We start from the raw sequence: 14,851 nt of genomic DNA on the forward strand, positions 1-14,851 counted from the left end.
TATAATTTACTAGAAGGTGATACTTCATGTTTATACAAAGGGCTATTCCTTAATGAGTTAGTCATAGCTGTTAACTTGCCTGCCCATTCAAGGTGAATTTCCTTTATAGAATTAGTTGGAGCCTTTAAAATAATTTTGTATCAATTATTCTGATGCCTGAAAGAGTAAACTCTATCAGAAACCATTTTTCAAAATGACACCAAAATAATCAAATGATTATGGGAAGCCTTCAATAATAAATCATTGCCGATAGGCTGTCCAGACGGTCAGGCTGAAGAAAACTTATCTCCTGTGCTCATCCTCTTTGTGTGATTACTAAGTTAGAGAGGGAGGTTGGGCCAGATGATTGTAAGGCCTTTCCATTGGCTCCATGATTCTGTAAAAATGTTCTGTGTTTTTAAAGTTTTAAAGAGAGGGATTTCGTTGCCAAATTCTATAGATTAATAAATAAAGCAGCATCTTCAAGAAAGCTTAAATGTGTAACTGACTAGACTCTATGCTGTATCTGTCTGTGCTTTCTCGGTTATCCTTAATTGGGGAGAAGCTGAACTCTAGCATTTAAATCCTGAACCAAGCACAACTCCCTACCCAAAGACATAGTGTATAAGAAGGAAGTAATCAGATGCCATAGAACTAATCTCACAAATCTAAATCCAAAATTACTCAGGATTTATCTAGTCATTAAATTAAAATAGGAACTAAGACCGTCAGTGGAACTGATCGGGGAACTCAGTGGAACTAAGATCATTAGCTTTGAAGATCTGAAATAGCTGTTTGACTAAATTGGCCATCTTTGACTAAAAGTGATTATCCAAACCAGTATTTGAAGCTCTAAAACCAGCCTAAAGAACCAGTGCTCAGCTGTTAGGGAACAGCCCCGAAAGATGAATCAATGTCATAAAAGGACACTATATTGGACTAAGCAGTAGGCTGATCCTTCTGCATCCTCCTGCTTTCTCAATAAAGTTATGGAAAGATTGCTTAAAGTGTGCTATGTCCCTCTGTAGGCATGCTTGGAGAACAGTTTATTCCTGGAGGACCGCACCTGACCTTATATGACTACAAAGAGGGCCAGTGGGTCCAACTCCTGGGCTGGCATCATTTTACCATGTACTTCTTCTTTGGGCTGCTGGGTGTGACAAACATCTTATGTTCCACCATCAGGTCACTTCCTGCCTCCTTTACCAAGTTAATGTTAGCAAATGCCTTATTTGTGGAGGGTAAGTATGAGTATTTTCATATACCTTTCACTATTATTGGACATTTGTCTAGCCCTTTACAATAATACTCCTTTAGTGTCCTGGTGCAGCCTTGACCCACAGGGCCATCTGTTTGGGCCATGGTGAGCTATTGAGATGTCCTAGACAGTATGCCCAAGTTTTTCCTTCCCTACTGACTCATTTAGTATAGCTGGACAAGCGCAATCATTCAATGTGTTTTATTCATATTTCACATCTGTCTTAAAGAACCACCTACCATGGTTATTTATCTCTGGTTTATCCTGGAGATTATCATTATTTCCATCTTTAACATGTGAAACTGAGCTCAGAGTAGTGAAGCATATATATCCTCAAACGAAGAGACCACTCACAGCAGAGTAGCTTCCATACCTACAAACTAGCCTTTTTAATATTGATATAGTAAAACTCCACCATTACATGATAAGCAGGGTCCAAAAAATTCAGTCACAGAAAAATGAGGTCCTAACATTTTTTTGTTCAGTTGGCCTCCCTGTTACTGAATAAGGAAACACTGAAAACAAGTATTTAATGATTTGTTTTCATTTATTTCATATGTAAAGGATAGATTGATCATAGAACTGAAAAAGCCCCCAGTTATCAGGAGGCAGTCATTTCCTAACGTCCACCTTGCCTCCCACGTCTAAAGGTAAGAGCTTTTGCCAAACGCTCTTTGAAAACAAGAGCTAGATAAAAGTTGGGCACCAACAACTAAGCACGATTCTCATTATCTCAGGATGTTACCATATTTTGAATGAACATCCTTTCCTCCTCATCCAAATGAAAAGAATGAAGCTGAAGCTGGAATCTGTCCATGGGATTAAAAAATGTAGCTAGTTACTACTTCTTGGAAGCTTCCAGAGAATCTTGTCGTACCCATCAAAGTGCACTTTTATGATTTGTGTGTATATCTGCTGCCTCCAGTGGACTGAATTCCTTAAGGCGAGGCTTTGTCTCATTCCTCTGCCTATTCACCCTAACTCCTGCTGCCCTACCCTCATCATGCTTATTATTCATCCTTTTGCATAAGAGGTGCTTTGAAATATAGTTGGTTGAAAATGTCATAACATATTGGAGGAGAGAATAAAGGTTGGGGAAGGGAAAAGGAGATTTCAAAGATTCCATCCTAAAGATGTAGCGGTGACTCCAAAAATGGTAGAGGTTTCCATTATTGTGGGAAGCAGTGGGCACCTGATATTTTGGACAGAGAAATGTGTGTGTTTGTAAAGTTTTGTGTCGAGAGAGAGAGAGAGAGAGAGAGAGAGAGAGAGAGAGAGAGAGAGAGAGAGACAGAGAGAGAGAGAGAGAGAAACAGTAGGTAATTTCATTGAAAAAGACAAACTATTTTTTCTCCCTGTATCAGGTTTTGTCTTCTACAATCACACTCATGGTCGGGAGATGCTGGACATGTTTGTGCACAAGCTTCTGGTCTTGGTCATCTTTTTGACAGGCCTGATTGCCTTCTTGGAGCTGTTCATACTGACCAATATAACTGTGGAACTTCTGCGGATAAGCTTTTTCCTACTTCAGGGAAGCTGGTTCTGGCAGGTGAGTTGGGCCTCCAATTAATGTACCTGGTATCTCCACTGATAACCTTCTGTCTTTGATTGGTGGGTGTTTTGCTCTAGAACCCAGAGACTTCCTTCTGATGTGCTGCTGGTAGTGAGAATGTGGACCTTTGAGAGGTGATGTTTCTTTGAGTGGCCTGGTGGCCCTGGTGGGAGCAGTGATAGCAGCAGGGAAGGAGGTTGGGTGTGTACATTTTCATCACACACCTGAGTATCCATTTTGTAGGAACTCTGAGCCAGTGATTTTAGCTGGAAGCAATTTCTGATGCTAAAGCAGCTTAAAGCCTAATGGGTAATAAGCTCTAGAAACATATGGAAGGCAGGAAAGGGAGGAAATTATTATGTACTGAGAAACAATTATGTGCCGGCCACTGTATGGGACTTTTACACGCACATTGTTTCATTTTGTCCTCATGATGACTTGGACGTTAGGTATTATCATCCCCAATTTACTGACAAAGAAGACTCAGAGAGACCAAGTTACTTTCTCAGGATCACACAGTAATGGAGCTAGCACCTAAATGTGGGTCTGTCTGACTCCAAATCCCAGGCACTTTCCATTTTACTGTTGACTCCCTGACGTTGGAGTGTTGAAAACATGTATTCCAATCAGTGAACATATACTTTATAGAGACTGATAAATCATAATCCAACATACATATATAGATGTAAAGAAAGTCTGGGATGAAAGGTGAATGTGGTTTAATCAGGGAAGATTTCTTAGAGATTTTTAGTCACTAAAGTGCAGCGATTTGGGATGAGGAGGTTATTCCAAGGATTTGCATTTCAGCGAGGAGTGGTAAGAAAGCACTGGTAGGCAAGAGGAAGAGAAACATCATGGTCAAAGCATCATGGCTAGGAAAGATGTGATATTTAAGCTTATGGGGGACTAGAAAGGCTGTTGGAACAGAGGCTAGTAAAGAGAGGACTAGATTCAGGGCTTATTTTTACTTAATTTAATTTATTTATTTATTTTTGGCTGTGTTGGGTCTTCGTTTCTGTGCGAGGGCTTTTTCTAGTTGTGGCTAGTGGGGGCCACTCTTCATCGCAGTGCGCGGGCCTCTTACTGTCACGGCCTCTCTTGTTTCGGAGCACAGGCTCCAGATGCGCAGGCTCAGTAGTTGTGGCTCACGGGCCTAATTGCTCTGCAGCATGTGGGATCTTCCCAGACCAGGGCTCGAACCCGTGTCCCCTGTATTGGCAGGCAGATTCTCAACCACTGCGCCACCAGGGAAGCCCAGGGCTTATTTTGAAGGAAAAATGGTATAGAAAAAATAACAAATACCTTATCATGTGATAAAATTGATAATCGGTGAATTTAACCAGTTGGTATACAGAAGTTGTTCTGTGAGATTATTTATCATCTGCTGGGAAGCGAAATAGAATGGCATGTAAAACATGATTATGTATTCTATATCTCTTGATTGGAATGTTTTGCTATGTACGTGTATTGCCAATTCAAAACTAAAAATTAATTAAAAAAAATTTAAAACTGATAACTTCCGGTCAAGATGACACAGTGAGTTTATGCTTCAGTGTATCTCCTCTGCTTCAAACATATAACAGTGACACATAAACTATCAAAAATACCTATAAAATAAAAAAGAAATCAAAAGAAGAGAAAAGTAAATGAAAGTAAGAGACTAAAAAATACGTAGTTGCAATTAAACAACAGACAAAAATAGGGCAAGCCACCTGTGGTCCAGACACAGAATAGAAATGCAGAGCCAGAGTAGAGCTGGGCTGCAGGCCTGAGGGCTCCAGGTCTAGGGTAGACATGGCAGTTGGTTCTTTGGCTCCAGGGGAGCTAAAAGGAAATTGAAGGGTTCCTCTTGATGTGGGGATAAAACCAGGTTCTTGGAACTCTTTTTAGTTATATGTTTACATATTCTCTGCTCCTAATTGCTTTTCATCCATTTGATCTTTCACTTTCTGATAGAGGTCTGTTAAAATTTTATCTTATAGTTATGGATTTGTTAATTTCTCCTTATTTTCAATTTTTTCTTTAATGTCATGTATTCTGCTGTATTCTGCTTCTGCCCGTCTAGTTTTTTGAGTTGAATGTTCACTTATTTTCAGTTTTTCTTGTTTTTAAATAAATACACCTAAGGCTATAGAATTTCTTCTATACACTACTGTAGCTACCTCCCGTGAGATTTGGTGTGTGGTAGCTTTCACTCTTGGGCAACTTGTTTTTTTTTTAACATCTTTATTGGAGTATAATTGCTTTACAATGGTGTGTTAGTTTCTGCTTTATAACAAAGTGAATCAGTTATACATATACATATGTTCCCATATCTCTTCCCTATTGCGTCTCCCTCCCTCCCACCCTCCCTATCCCACCCTTCTAGGTGGTCACAAACCACAGAGCTGATCTCCCTGTGCTATGCAGCTGCTTCCCACTAGCTATCTATTTTACGTTTGGTAGTGTATATGTGTTCATGCCACTCTCTCATTTGTCACAGCTTACCCTTCCCCCTCCCAACATCCTCAAGTCCATTCTCTAGTAGGTCTGTGTCTTTATTCTCTTGGGCAATTTTGAATGTTGCATTTTCTATGTGCTTTCCTTTTTAATTTATGAGTTATTTAGGAGTGCACTTTTCAGTTTCCAAAAATATTTTTTCTTTTTATTATTTATTTTCAATTCAATTGCTTTGTATGTGTTCTCTTTGAAATGTGTTGGGACTTCCTTTGGGACATAGCCCAATGTCAGTGGTAGTAAATGTTCCATGTATCTGAAAAGAAAGTATATTCTGTCTTTGCTGTGTTGAAGATTCTACATATATTTACTAAATCAAGTTTCTTAAAGAGGTAAATATTCAAATAAAGAAGTTAGAAAGTAAGAAAAAAGGGGAGGGCTTCCCCGGTGGTGCAGTGGTTAAGAAACTGCCTGCCAATATAGGGGACACGGATTTGAACCCTGATCCGGGAAGATCCCACATGCCGCGGAGCAACTAAGCCCGTGCGCCACAAGTACTGAGCCTGCGCTCTAGAGCCCATGAGCCACAACTACTGAAGCCCACGCACCTAGAGCCCGAGCTCTGCAATAAGAGAAGCCACTGCAATGAGAAGCCCGCGTGCCGCAACTAGAAAAAGCCTCGCGCAGCAACAAAGACCCAACGCAGCCAAGAATAACTAAAAAATAAACTTATATAAAAAAAAAAGTAAAAAGGGGAAACCCAAAGAGAGTTGAAGAAAGGAATAATAAAGGTAAGAGCAGAATTAATGAAACTAATTTGAGTTCCATTAATAATTAATGATTAATTAAATATCTGAGGGAGGAAGCTGTGGGGTGTCACAACTGAGAACTAGTTGGCTTAATTTTGTCCCTTTTGGCAGATAAATAATCTTTTCACATTTCCCCAGGAGCTTTTCTAAGGAAGAGATATGAGGTTAAAGTCTTGGGGCATAAATCTGAGATTATTTAAAAAATTTTCCAGCCATCATTATGTCTAGACTAGTATCTTTCTTTACCTGGCAGCCAGACTAAGTAACGTTTGGGACTTAAAGGAAAATGAACATTTCATACCAATGCAAACACACACACTGGCAGGAAATGAAGCTTTAGCCATAGTACATCTCCTCCCCCGCCCCCTCCCTGTTAGATTCCTCTGAAACAAAAATGTTTCAGGGACTTAGGTGAATTTATTATGCTTCCATGTTTTGTTGCTATGAATGTTTATGCCCCAAACTCTATCTCAAGCTAATACTATTACATTGTGATTTCCTTTTCACCATATTTTTTTCTCTCACTACTTCTCCATACATGGTTAATATTAAGCACAATACTAGCGCTTAAACAATATATAGACAGATTAGAGAAAAGGTACACCTAGATTCTTGGAACCATAAGTATGGTGAACTGAATGAGGCAAATGCTCACAGTGGCCATTTTTAAAATAACTCATCTATAAATAATTAGGTAGTAGACAAACCTGGAGGGGATTCTCCTCCCAACCTATTAAAAATGGTCTCTTTCCTAAACCACATTACAGCCAAATATATTTTCTCAAAAACCTAACCATGATGCAATTTAAAAAAGAAAAAAAAATCTCTTGGGTCCATTTATTCCATGAATTGTGTTTTCTGAGTCTGTGTGTGGGACAATATTTCTAAAGCTCACTTTAGAAAGCTCGCTTTGTCATTCTCAAATTCCCACCCTTCGTGGTCAGAGCCATGGCTCAGAGAGAATCAGGAAATGAGGAAGACACACCTGCTACCTTTGCTTCTCAAGATGTTGGACAATTGCTTCAGCTGTACCTCCCAGCTCCACTAATTGCACCAGCAACTCCCATGATCCCCAGATCTCTAAGCCCAAACTAAAACCCAGCCTTGTCTTACCTTTAAGAATGATAAAAGTTCATTTGAAAATGACAAAAAGACCCAACTAAGCAGCAGTGGTCTGAGGTCTGATATGGTAGATCAAACACTTGCTTAGGCTTATAGTGTTGAAATAAGTGACTGGAAAATAAGAAAGAAAACACTAGGAAAGTTGAACTAGCATATAGGTAATGGGCCCTGGCTGGATGCCTATTAGAGAAGATAATTATTTACATTTTAAATGTGATACTAATGAAGCTTAAACTAGTCTAAAACAGATGTTCAGGAGTGACATACAAGATACAGCAAGAAAAAAATTCTTTTTCAGACCTTTTTTTTCTTGGAATTTTATATTAGGAAGGAAATTAGGACAGCAGATGAAAGAATAGTGACTAACTTTTACATTTAAAGGAAGATTTAATGGGTTGTGGCATTATCTGGCCTTAATTTTCAACTTTCCTAATTTACTTGGGTTTAGCCTGAAGTGACTTTCCAAACGTTTCTATGGCTTTCAGTATAATCACATCTGTTAACTCTGTTCACAGGTTTCACAGTGGCCTTCAGTCAAATATTTAGCGTTCAGTATATTAGGCTATGAGGATCCCAGTGAGATTAGCAGTAGAGGCGTGCTCAAAGTTTCTCTTTTCCTGGTGTAAAACAGTAAATGCTTTGGTAAAATTGATGATGACTGAGAGATTTCATTTTGGAAGCTCCAAAAAAGGGTTGTGACTATGGCATGGAGGGAGAAGTCTGTGAGCTTCCAGGTCAAGCAGACCTGGGTCTGAATTCTGGATCTACCATATTAATCACATGACCATAGACTAGCTATTCTGTGTGCTTAAGGTTCCTCAAATAAAAAATAGAAATGATGTCTCATGAGACTGTTGCTTGAATAAAATATTCCAACCTGAAAATACCTCATGCCTTGAGGAGATATTGTTAATTCCATAGGAAGAGTGTTGAGAAAGCTTCCAGAAGAAGGTAAACTTGAGTTGGGGTTTGAAAGATGGTTGAGAGTCACCAGTGTGTCCAGGCTTGAGCTTTAGGACAGTTGATACTCTTCTGCTTATTTCAGGCTTAGCTCCTTCCTGTATTAGTGTCCTAGGGCGGCAGTCACAAATTCCCACAAGCAGGAAGACTTAAAACAATGGAAATTTATGCTTCACTGTTCTGGGAGATGGAACTAAGAATCAAGGTGGCAGCAGGTTGATTCTGTCTTGGGGGCCCAAAGGGAGAATTTGTCCCATGCTACCCTCCTAGTCAGTTGCCAGCAATCCTTGACTTGGCAGCATGACTCCAATCTCTGCCTCCATAGTCACACCTGTGTGTCTCTGTGTGCCTGTGTCTTCATATGGACTTCTTGTAAGGACACCCATCATTAGATGCAGGGCCAGTTCTGATCCAATATGACCTCATCTCATCTGGATGACATCTACAAATAACTTATTTCCAAATGAGGTCACATTCACAGGTATCTGGGGTTAGGGTTTCAACATGCCCTTTTAGAGGGCACCATTTAGCCCACAACTGCTAAGTCTTCCCTCTGGGAGCTGGAGCAAATCACTCCCCAATCGGGTAGATGGGTGGTGTGGACGGCATTGAAGGAAGATAGGTGACACTGATAGGTGGGAACTGGAGAGCTAGTCCATTGTGCATTAAACTCAACCTTCCTAAAAGGCCCTTTCTTGACCCAGAATTTCTCTGTCATCCTCCCTGAATTGATGAGAGAGGAGGACATGAGAGGCAGATTCTCATGGTCCTGGCACCCTCGCTAAAATGGCTGGGCCCCCTGAACTGAGAATTGACTACATGACTTCTTGTAGGAAACTTGTCAGTTTCCTTCTTGTCATTTCCAAACAGTGAGCACAGAGGAGCCAGCAAGTCTCGCTTTCTTACAGGGCCTTCAGAGACCTGGGCTCTGGTCACTGTGGTCTCCACAGTGAGCTTTCCTAACAGTATATAAAGGGGTATTGCAAAACACGGATATGTCCAAACAGCAGGCAAACTAGCTGGGTGGCATTTTTCTCCTGGAATTTCTGGATGCTGTAGGTTCAGATCTCTAATCTGATGACTGATCTATCTTTTGCCAGTGGTGTTAACTCCTCATTCCTTTAGAACGTTACCATGTCCTAATGCAGAATCCCCAGCCCTTGGCGGGCAGCAATGACGCAAATACTTTTGTAACTGTTTGGAGATGGAAGGGCAGGCTCGTGCGTTACTTAGTTTTCTTATCTCTAAAATAGAGACAACAAAGGGATTCTGTCTCCTGGGATGTAGAGGAGGGCAGGAAGGAGTTATTACACAGTACCTTGCTAATTTCAACTCATGATATTTTGGAAAACTTTATGAATGTGACATTGGTTAATAAATAAAATGCATAGCACCAGAGTAAAAATAAAGACCTCTGGATTGCTCCTCTTGGTCAGGCAACTACCAACCTGAATGATAAATCGATGGAGAGCACATGTTGTGGCTCATACTTTGGAAAAAAAAATAGAAGTATTTCTATTTTTAGAAATAAGCTGAGACTGCAGACTTTTGTGTGAAGTTCCCTAACTTTTTAAATGTTGAAAACTAATTCAAATTATTTTAAAAAGTGTGCAGGCCAGGCAAAGAATGTCTGTGATGCAGATGTGGACCAGGGTCTGCCAGTCTCTAATCTGTGTTTTAAGGGTAAGACGGTACCATGTCTTCATGGGACCAACTACCATCTCAGTACTGATTGTTCAAACTGTATCAGAACTGCTGAGGTGACTCACATGGACCCTGTTGTCCAGGCCACTGTCCTTCATACTGCTCCACGAAAGGCTAAATGATGAAAGAGAGTGTGGGGTAGAAGAAAGAACACACAGAGTTTTGCAGCCAGACGGTCATGGTTTGGAACCCTGTCTTAGTCATTTGGCCATTTTGAAATGTTGGGGAAGTTACTGAAGTCTCTGAGTTCCAGTTTTACCCTCTGTAATATGGGGATAATGATACCTTCTTCCTGGGGTTGTTGTGAGAATGAGAATTACTGTGAAGTTTATGTGTATGAGTGTGGTTAAAGTGCCTGACACATGGCAGTACATCTACCAAGTGGTACAAATGGCAGTTCTCCTTCCAACTAAAGGGAATCCTTTAAAATGGGAAACAGGAACACGTGATTAAGGCACAAATAGCTTTCCCCGATTTATTCACATTACTTGAAATTTCAAACAGAAATGGTTTCACTCAATATTATAAACTAAATCCTTTTTTTTTCCCCTGTAAGATTTCATTTATTAGATGTATGATCAGGAGCAAATCACTAAACCACCTAATTTTCTCATCTGGTTAAAGAGGATAACAATACATTAACTTGGGATAATAGCACATTATTGGGGACTTCCCTGGTGGCACAGTGGTTAAGAATCCACCTGCCAATGCAGGAGACACGGGTTGGAGCCCTGGTCCGGGATGATCCTACATGCCACGGAGCAACTAAGCCCCTGTGCCACAACTACTGAGCCTGCGCGCTAGAGCCCACGAGCCACAACTACTGAAACCTGTGCGCCTAGAGCCCGTGCTCCACAACGATAGAAGACACCGCAGTGAGAAGCCGGCACACCTCAATGAAGAGTAGCCCCCATTTACCGCAACTAGAGAAAGCCTGCACGCAGCAATGAAGACCCAACGCAGCCTTAAAAAAAAAAAAAAAAAAAAGACCACATTATTGAAGGGCCATAGTAAGGAAACCTCCTAAGCACTGTAACTGACACATAGTTAGCTAATATGATAGACATTTGTACAATTATCCAAGTAATTATCTTGGTTTTCTATTTCGTTTGGATCTTGAAACCTGACATCTGTTCCTCTATCTATCTACCTATCATCTATGTATCTTAAATTTTTATTGGAGTAAAATTCATATAACATAGAATTAACCTTCCTTCCTTCCCTCTACCTCCCTCCCTCCCTTCCTTTTCCAGTTTTATTAAGGAATAATTGATGTACAGCCCAGTATAAATTTACAGTGTACAGCATAATGATTTCACTTACCTAATGAAATGATTACCAAAATAAGTTTAGTGAACATCCATCATCTCATGTGGAAACAAAATTAAAGACAAAGAAAAAAAATTCTTTTTCCTGTGATAAGAAATCTTAGAATTTACTCTAACTTTCATATATAACATACAGCAGTGATAATTCTATTGATCATATTGTACATTATATTACTTATTTATTGTATAACTGGAAGTTTGTACCTTTTGAGTGCCTTTATCCAATATCTCTTCCTCCCACCTTCCACTTCTGGTAACCACAAATCTGATCTCTTTTTCTAAGAATTTGTTTGTTTGTTTTTGAAGTATAATTGCAAAATAAAAATTTTATTTGTTAGTCCCTCATGCACAACATAGTGATTTGATATTTCTATACATTTCAAAATGATCACCACAATCCTCTAGTTGCCATCTGTCACCATACGAAGCTATTACATAATTATTGACTATTCCCAACACTGTACATTTCATACCTGTGACTCTTTTATTTTGTGACTGGAAGCTTGTACCTCTTAATCTCCCTCACTGATTTCTCTCATCCCCCCCCACCTCTCTCCTCTCTGGCAACATTTTATGCATTTTAAAGTGTATAATTCAGCAGCATTTAGTACATTCACAGTGTTGTGCAACTATCACCTCTATTTAGTTCTAAAACATTTTCATCACCCCAAAAGGAAACCACGGATCCATTAACCAGTCATTTCCTTTTCCTCTCCTCCCAGTCCCTGGTTACCACTCTGCTTTCTGTTGCTATGGATTTACCTATTCTGGCTATTTCATGTAAACAGAATCATGCAATATGTTACCTTTTGTGTCTAGTTTCTTTCTCTGACATGTTTTCAAGGTTCATCCATGTTGTATTATATATTAATATGTCACTTTTTATGGCTGAATAATATACTGCCATAATACCACATGGTGCTAATTCATCATCAGCTGATGGACATTTGGATTGTTTTTAACTTTTGGCTCTTGTGAATAATGCTGCTATGAACATTTGTGTAGAAGTTTTTGTTTGCTTTCAATTATTTTGGGTATGTATAGTACCTAGAATGAAATTGCCAAGTCATGTGATAATTCTGTATTTAACTTTTTGAGACACTGTCAAATTGTTTTCCACATAGCTGTACCATTTTACATTCTCACCAGCAATGTATTACGATTCCAATTTCACCATATCCTTACCAACACTTGTTACTTATTATTATTATTACCATCCTAGGAGGTGTGAAGTGGTATCTCATAGTGGTTTTGATTTGCATTTCTCTAATAACTAATGATGTTCATAATTTTTTTTTGAGCTTATCGACCATTTGTACACTTTCTTTTGGAAAATGAGTCTTCTATTCCTTTGCCCATTAAAATTTTTTTAGCTTTTTGTTGAGATTTAGTTCTTTATATATTCTTGATATTAGTTCCTTACCAGATATATGATTTGCAAGGATTTTCTCCTATGCTGTGATTGTCTTTTCATTTTCCTGATCATGTCCTTTGATGCACAAAAGCTTTCTTTTTAATAGCTGAGCTTTTTTTTCCTTATTCTTATTATTTTTTTACATCTTTATTGGAGTATAATTGCTTTAAAATGGTGTGTTAGTTTCTGCTTTATAACAAAGTGAATCAGTTATACATATACATATGTTCCCATATCTCTTTCCTCTTGCATCCCCCTCCCTCCCACCCTCCTTATCCCACCCCTCCAGGTGGTCACAAAGCACCGAGCTGATCTCCATATGCTATGCGGCTGCTTCCCACTAGCTATCTACCTTACGTTTGGTAGTGTATATATGTCCATGCCTCTCTCTCGCTTTGTCACAGCTTACCCTTCACCCTCCCCATATCCTCAAGTCCATTCTCTAGTAGGTCTGTGTCTTTATTCCTGTCTTACCCCTAGGTTCTTCATGACATTTTTTTCTTAAATTCCATATATATGTGTTAGCATACGGTATTTGTCTTTCTATTTCTGACTTACTTCACTCTGTATGACAGACTCTAGGTCTATCCACATCATTACAAATAGCTCACTTTTGTTTCTTTTTATGGCTGAGTAATATTCCATTGTATATATGTGCCACATCTTCTATATCCATACATCCGATGATGGACACTTAGGTTGTTTCCATCTCCGGGCTATTGTAAATAGAGCTGCAATGAATATTTTGGTGCATGACTCTTTTTGAATTATGCTTTTCTCAGGGTATATGCCCAGTAGTGGGATTGCTGGGTCATATGGTAGTTCTATTTGTAGTTTTTTAAGGAACCTCCATACTGTTCTCCACAGTGGCTGTATCAATTTACATTCCCCCCAACAGTTCAAGAGTGTTCCCTTTTCTCCACATCCTCTCCAGCATTTATTGTTTCTAGATTTTTTGATGATGGCCATTCTGACTGGTGTGAGATGATATCTCATTGTAGTTTTTATTTGCATTTCTCTAATGATTAATGATGTTGAGCATTCCTTCATGTATTTGTTGGCAGTCTGTATATCTTTGGAGAAATGTCCATTTAGGTCTTCTGCCCATTTTTGGATTGGGTTGTATGTTTTTTTGTTATTGAGCTGCATGAGCTGCTTGTAAATTTTGGAGATTAATCCTTTGTCAGTTGCTTCATTTGCAAATATTTTCCCCCATTCTGAGGGTTGTCTTTTGGTCTTTTTTATGGTTTCTTTTGCTGTACAAAAGCTTTGAAGTTTCATTAGGTCCTATTTTTAAATTTTTGTTTTTATTTCCATTTCTCTAGGAGGTGGGTCAAAAAGGATCTTGCTGTGATTTATGTCATAGAGTGTTCTGCCTATGTTTTCCTCTAAGAGTTTGATAGTTTCTGGCCTTACATTTAGGTCTTTAATCCATTTTGAGCTTATTTTTGTGTATGGTGTTAGGGAGTGATCTAATCTCATGCTTTCACATATACCTGTCCAGTTTTCCCAGCACCACTTATTGAAGAGGCTGTCCTTTCTCCACTGTACATTCCTGCCTCCTTTATCAAAAATAAGGTGACTATATGTGTGTGGGTTTATCTCTGGGCTTTCTATCCTGTTCCATTGATCTATCTTTCTGTTTTTGTGCCACTGCCATACTGTCTTGATTACTGTAGCTTTGTAGTATAGTCTGAAGTCAGGGAGCCTGATTCCTCCAGCTCCTTTTTTCGTTCTCAAGATTGCTTTGGCTATTTGGGGTCTTTTGTGTTTCCATACAAATTGTGAAAGTTTTTGTTCTAGTTCTATACAAAATACCGGTGGTAGTTTGATAAGGATTGCATTGAATCTGTAGATTGCTTTGGGTAGTAGAGTCATTTCACAATGTTGATTCTTCCAATCCAAGAACATGGTATATCTCTCCATCTATTTGTATCATCTTTAATTTCTTTCATCAATGTCTTATAATTTTCTGCATACAGGTCTTTTGTCTCCTTAGGTAGGTTTATTCCTAGATATTTTATTCTTTTCGTTGCAATGGTAAATGGGAGTGTTTTCTTGATTTCACTTTCAGATTTTTCATCATTGGTGTATAGGAATGCCAGAGATTTCTGTGTATTAATTTTGTATCCTGCTACTGTACCAAATTCATTGATTAGCTCTAGTAGTTTTCTGGTAGCATCTTTAGGATTCTCTATGTATAGTATCACATCATCTGCAAACAGTGACAGCTTTACTTCTTCTTTTGCGATTTGGATTCCTTTTATTTCCTTTTCTTCTCTGATTGCT

The 14,851-nt window shown here is 39.0% G+C and overlaps 1 protein-coding gene across 3 annotated transcripts in view; it reads left to right on the forward strand.

Moving 5' to 3' along the window:
• TMEM45A (transmembrane protein 45A) overlaps positions 1 to 14,851 on the forward strand; it is a 101,254-nt gene that overhangs the window by 64,601 nt on the left and 21,802 nt on the right. For all 3 annotated transcript variants that reach the window (XM_060009858.1, XM_060009859.1, XM_060009857.1), the window contains exons 3-4: positions 1,008 to 1,220; positions 2,602 to 2,786. In XM_060009858.1, the coding sequence (XP_059865841.1) occupies positions 1,008 to 1,220; positions 2,602 to 2,786 (398 nt within the window). The remainder of the gene's footprint in view (positions 1 to 1,007; positions 1,221 to 2,601; positions 2,787 to 14,851) is intronic.

Source organism: Delphinus delphis, chromosome 4 (assembly GCF_949987515.2).
Source record: "Delphinus delphis chromosome 4, mDelDel1.2, whole genome shotgun sequence".
Taxonomy (NCBI): domain Eukaryota; kingdom Metazoa; phylum Chordata; class Mammalia; order Artiodactyla; family Delphinidae; genus Delphinus; species Delphinus delphis.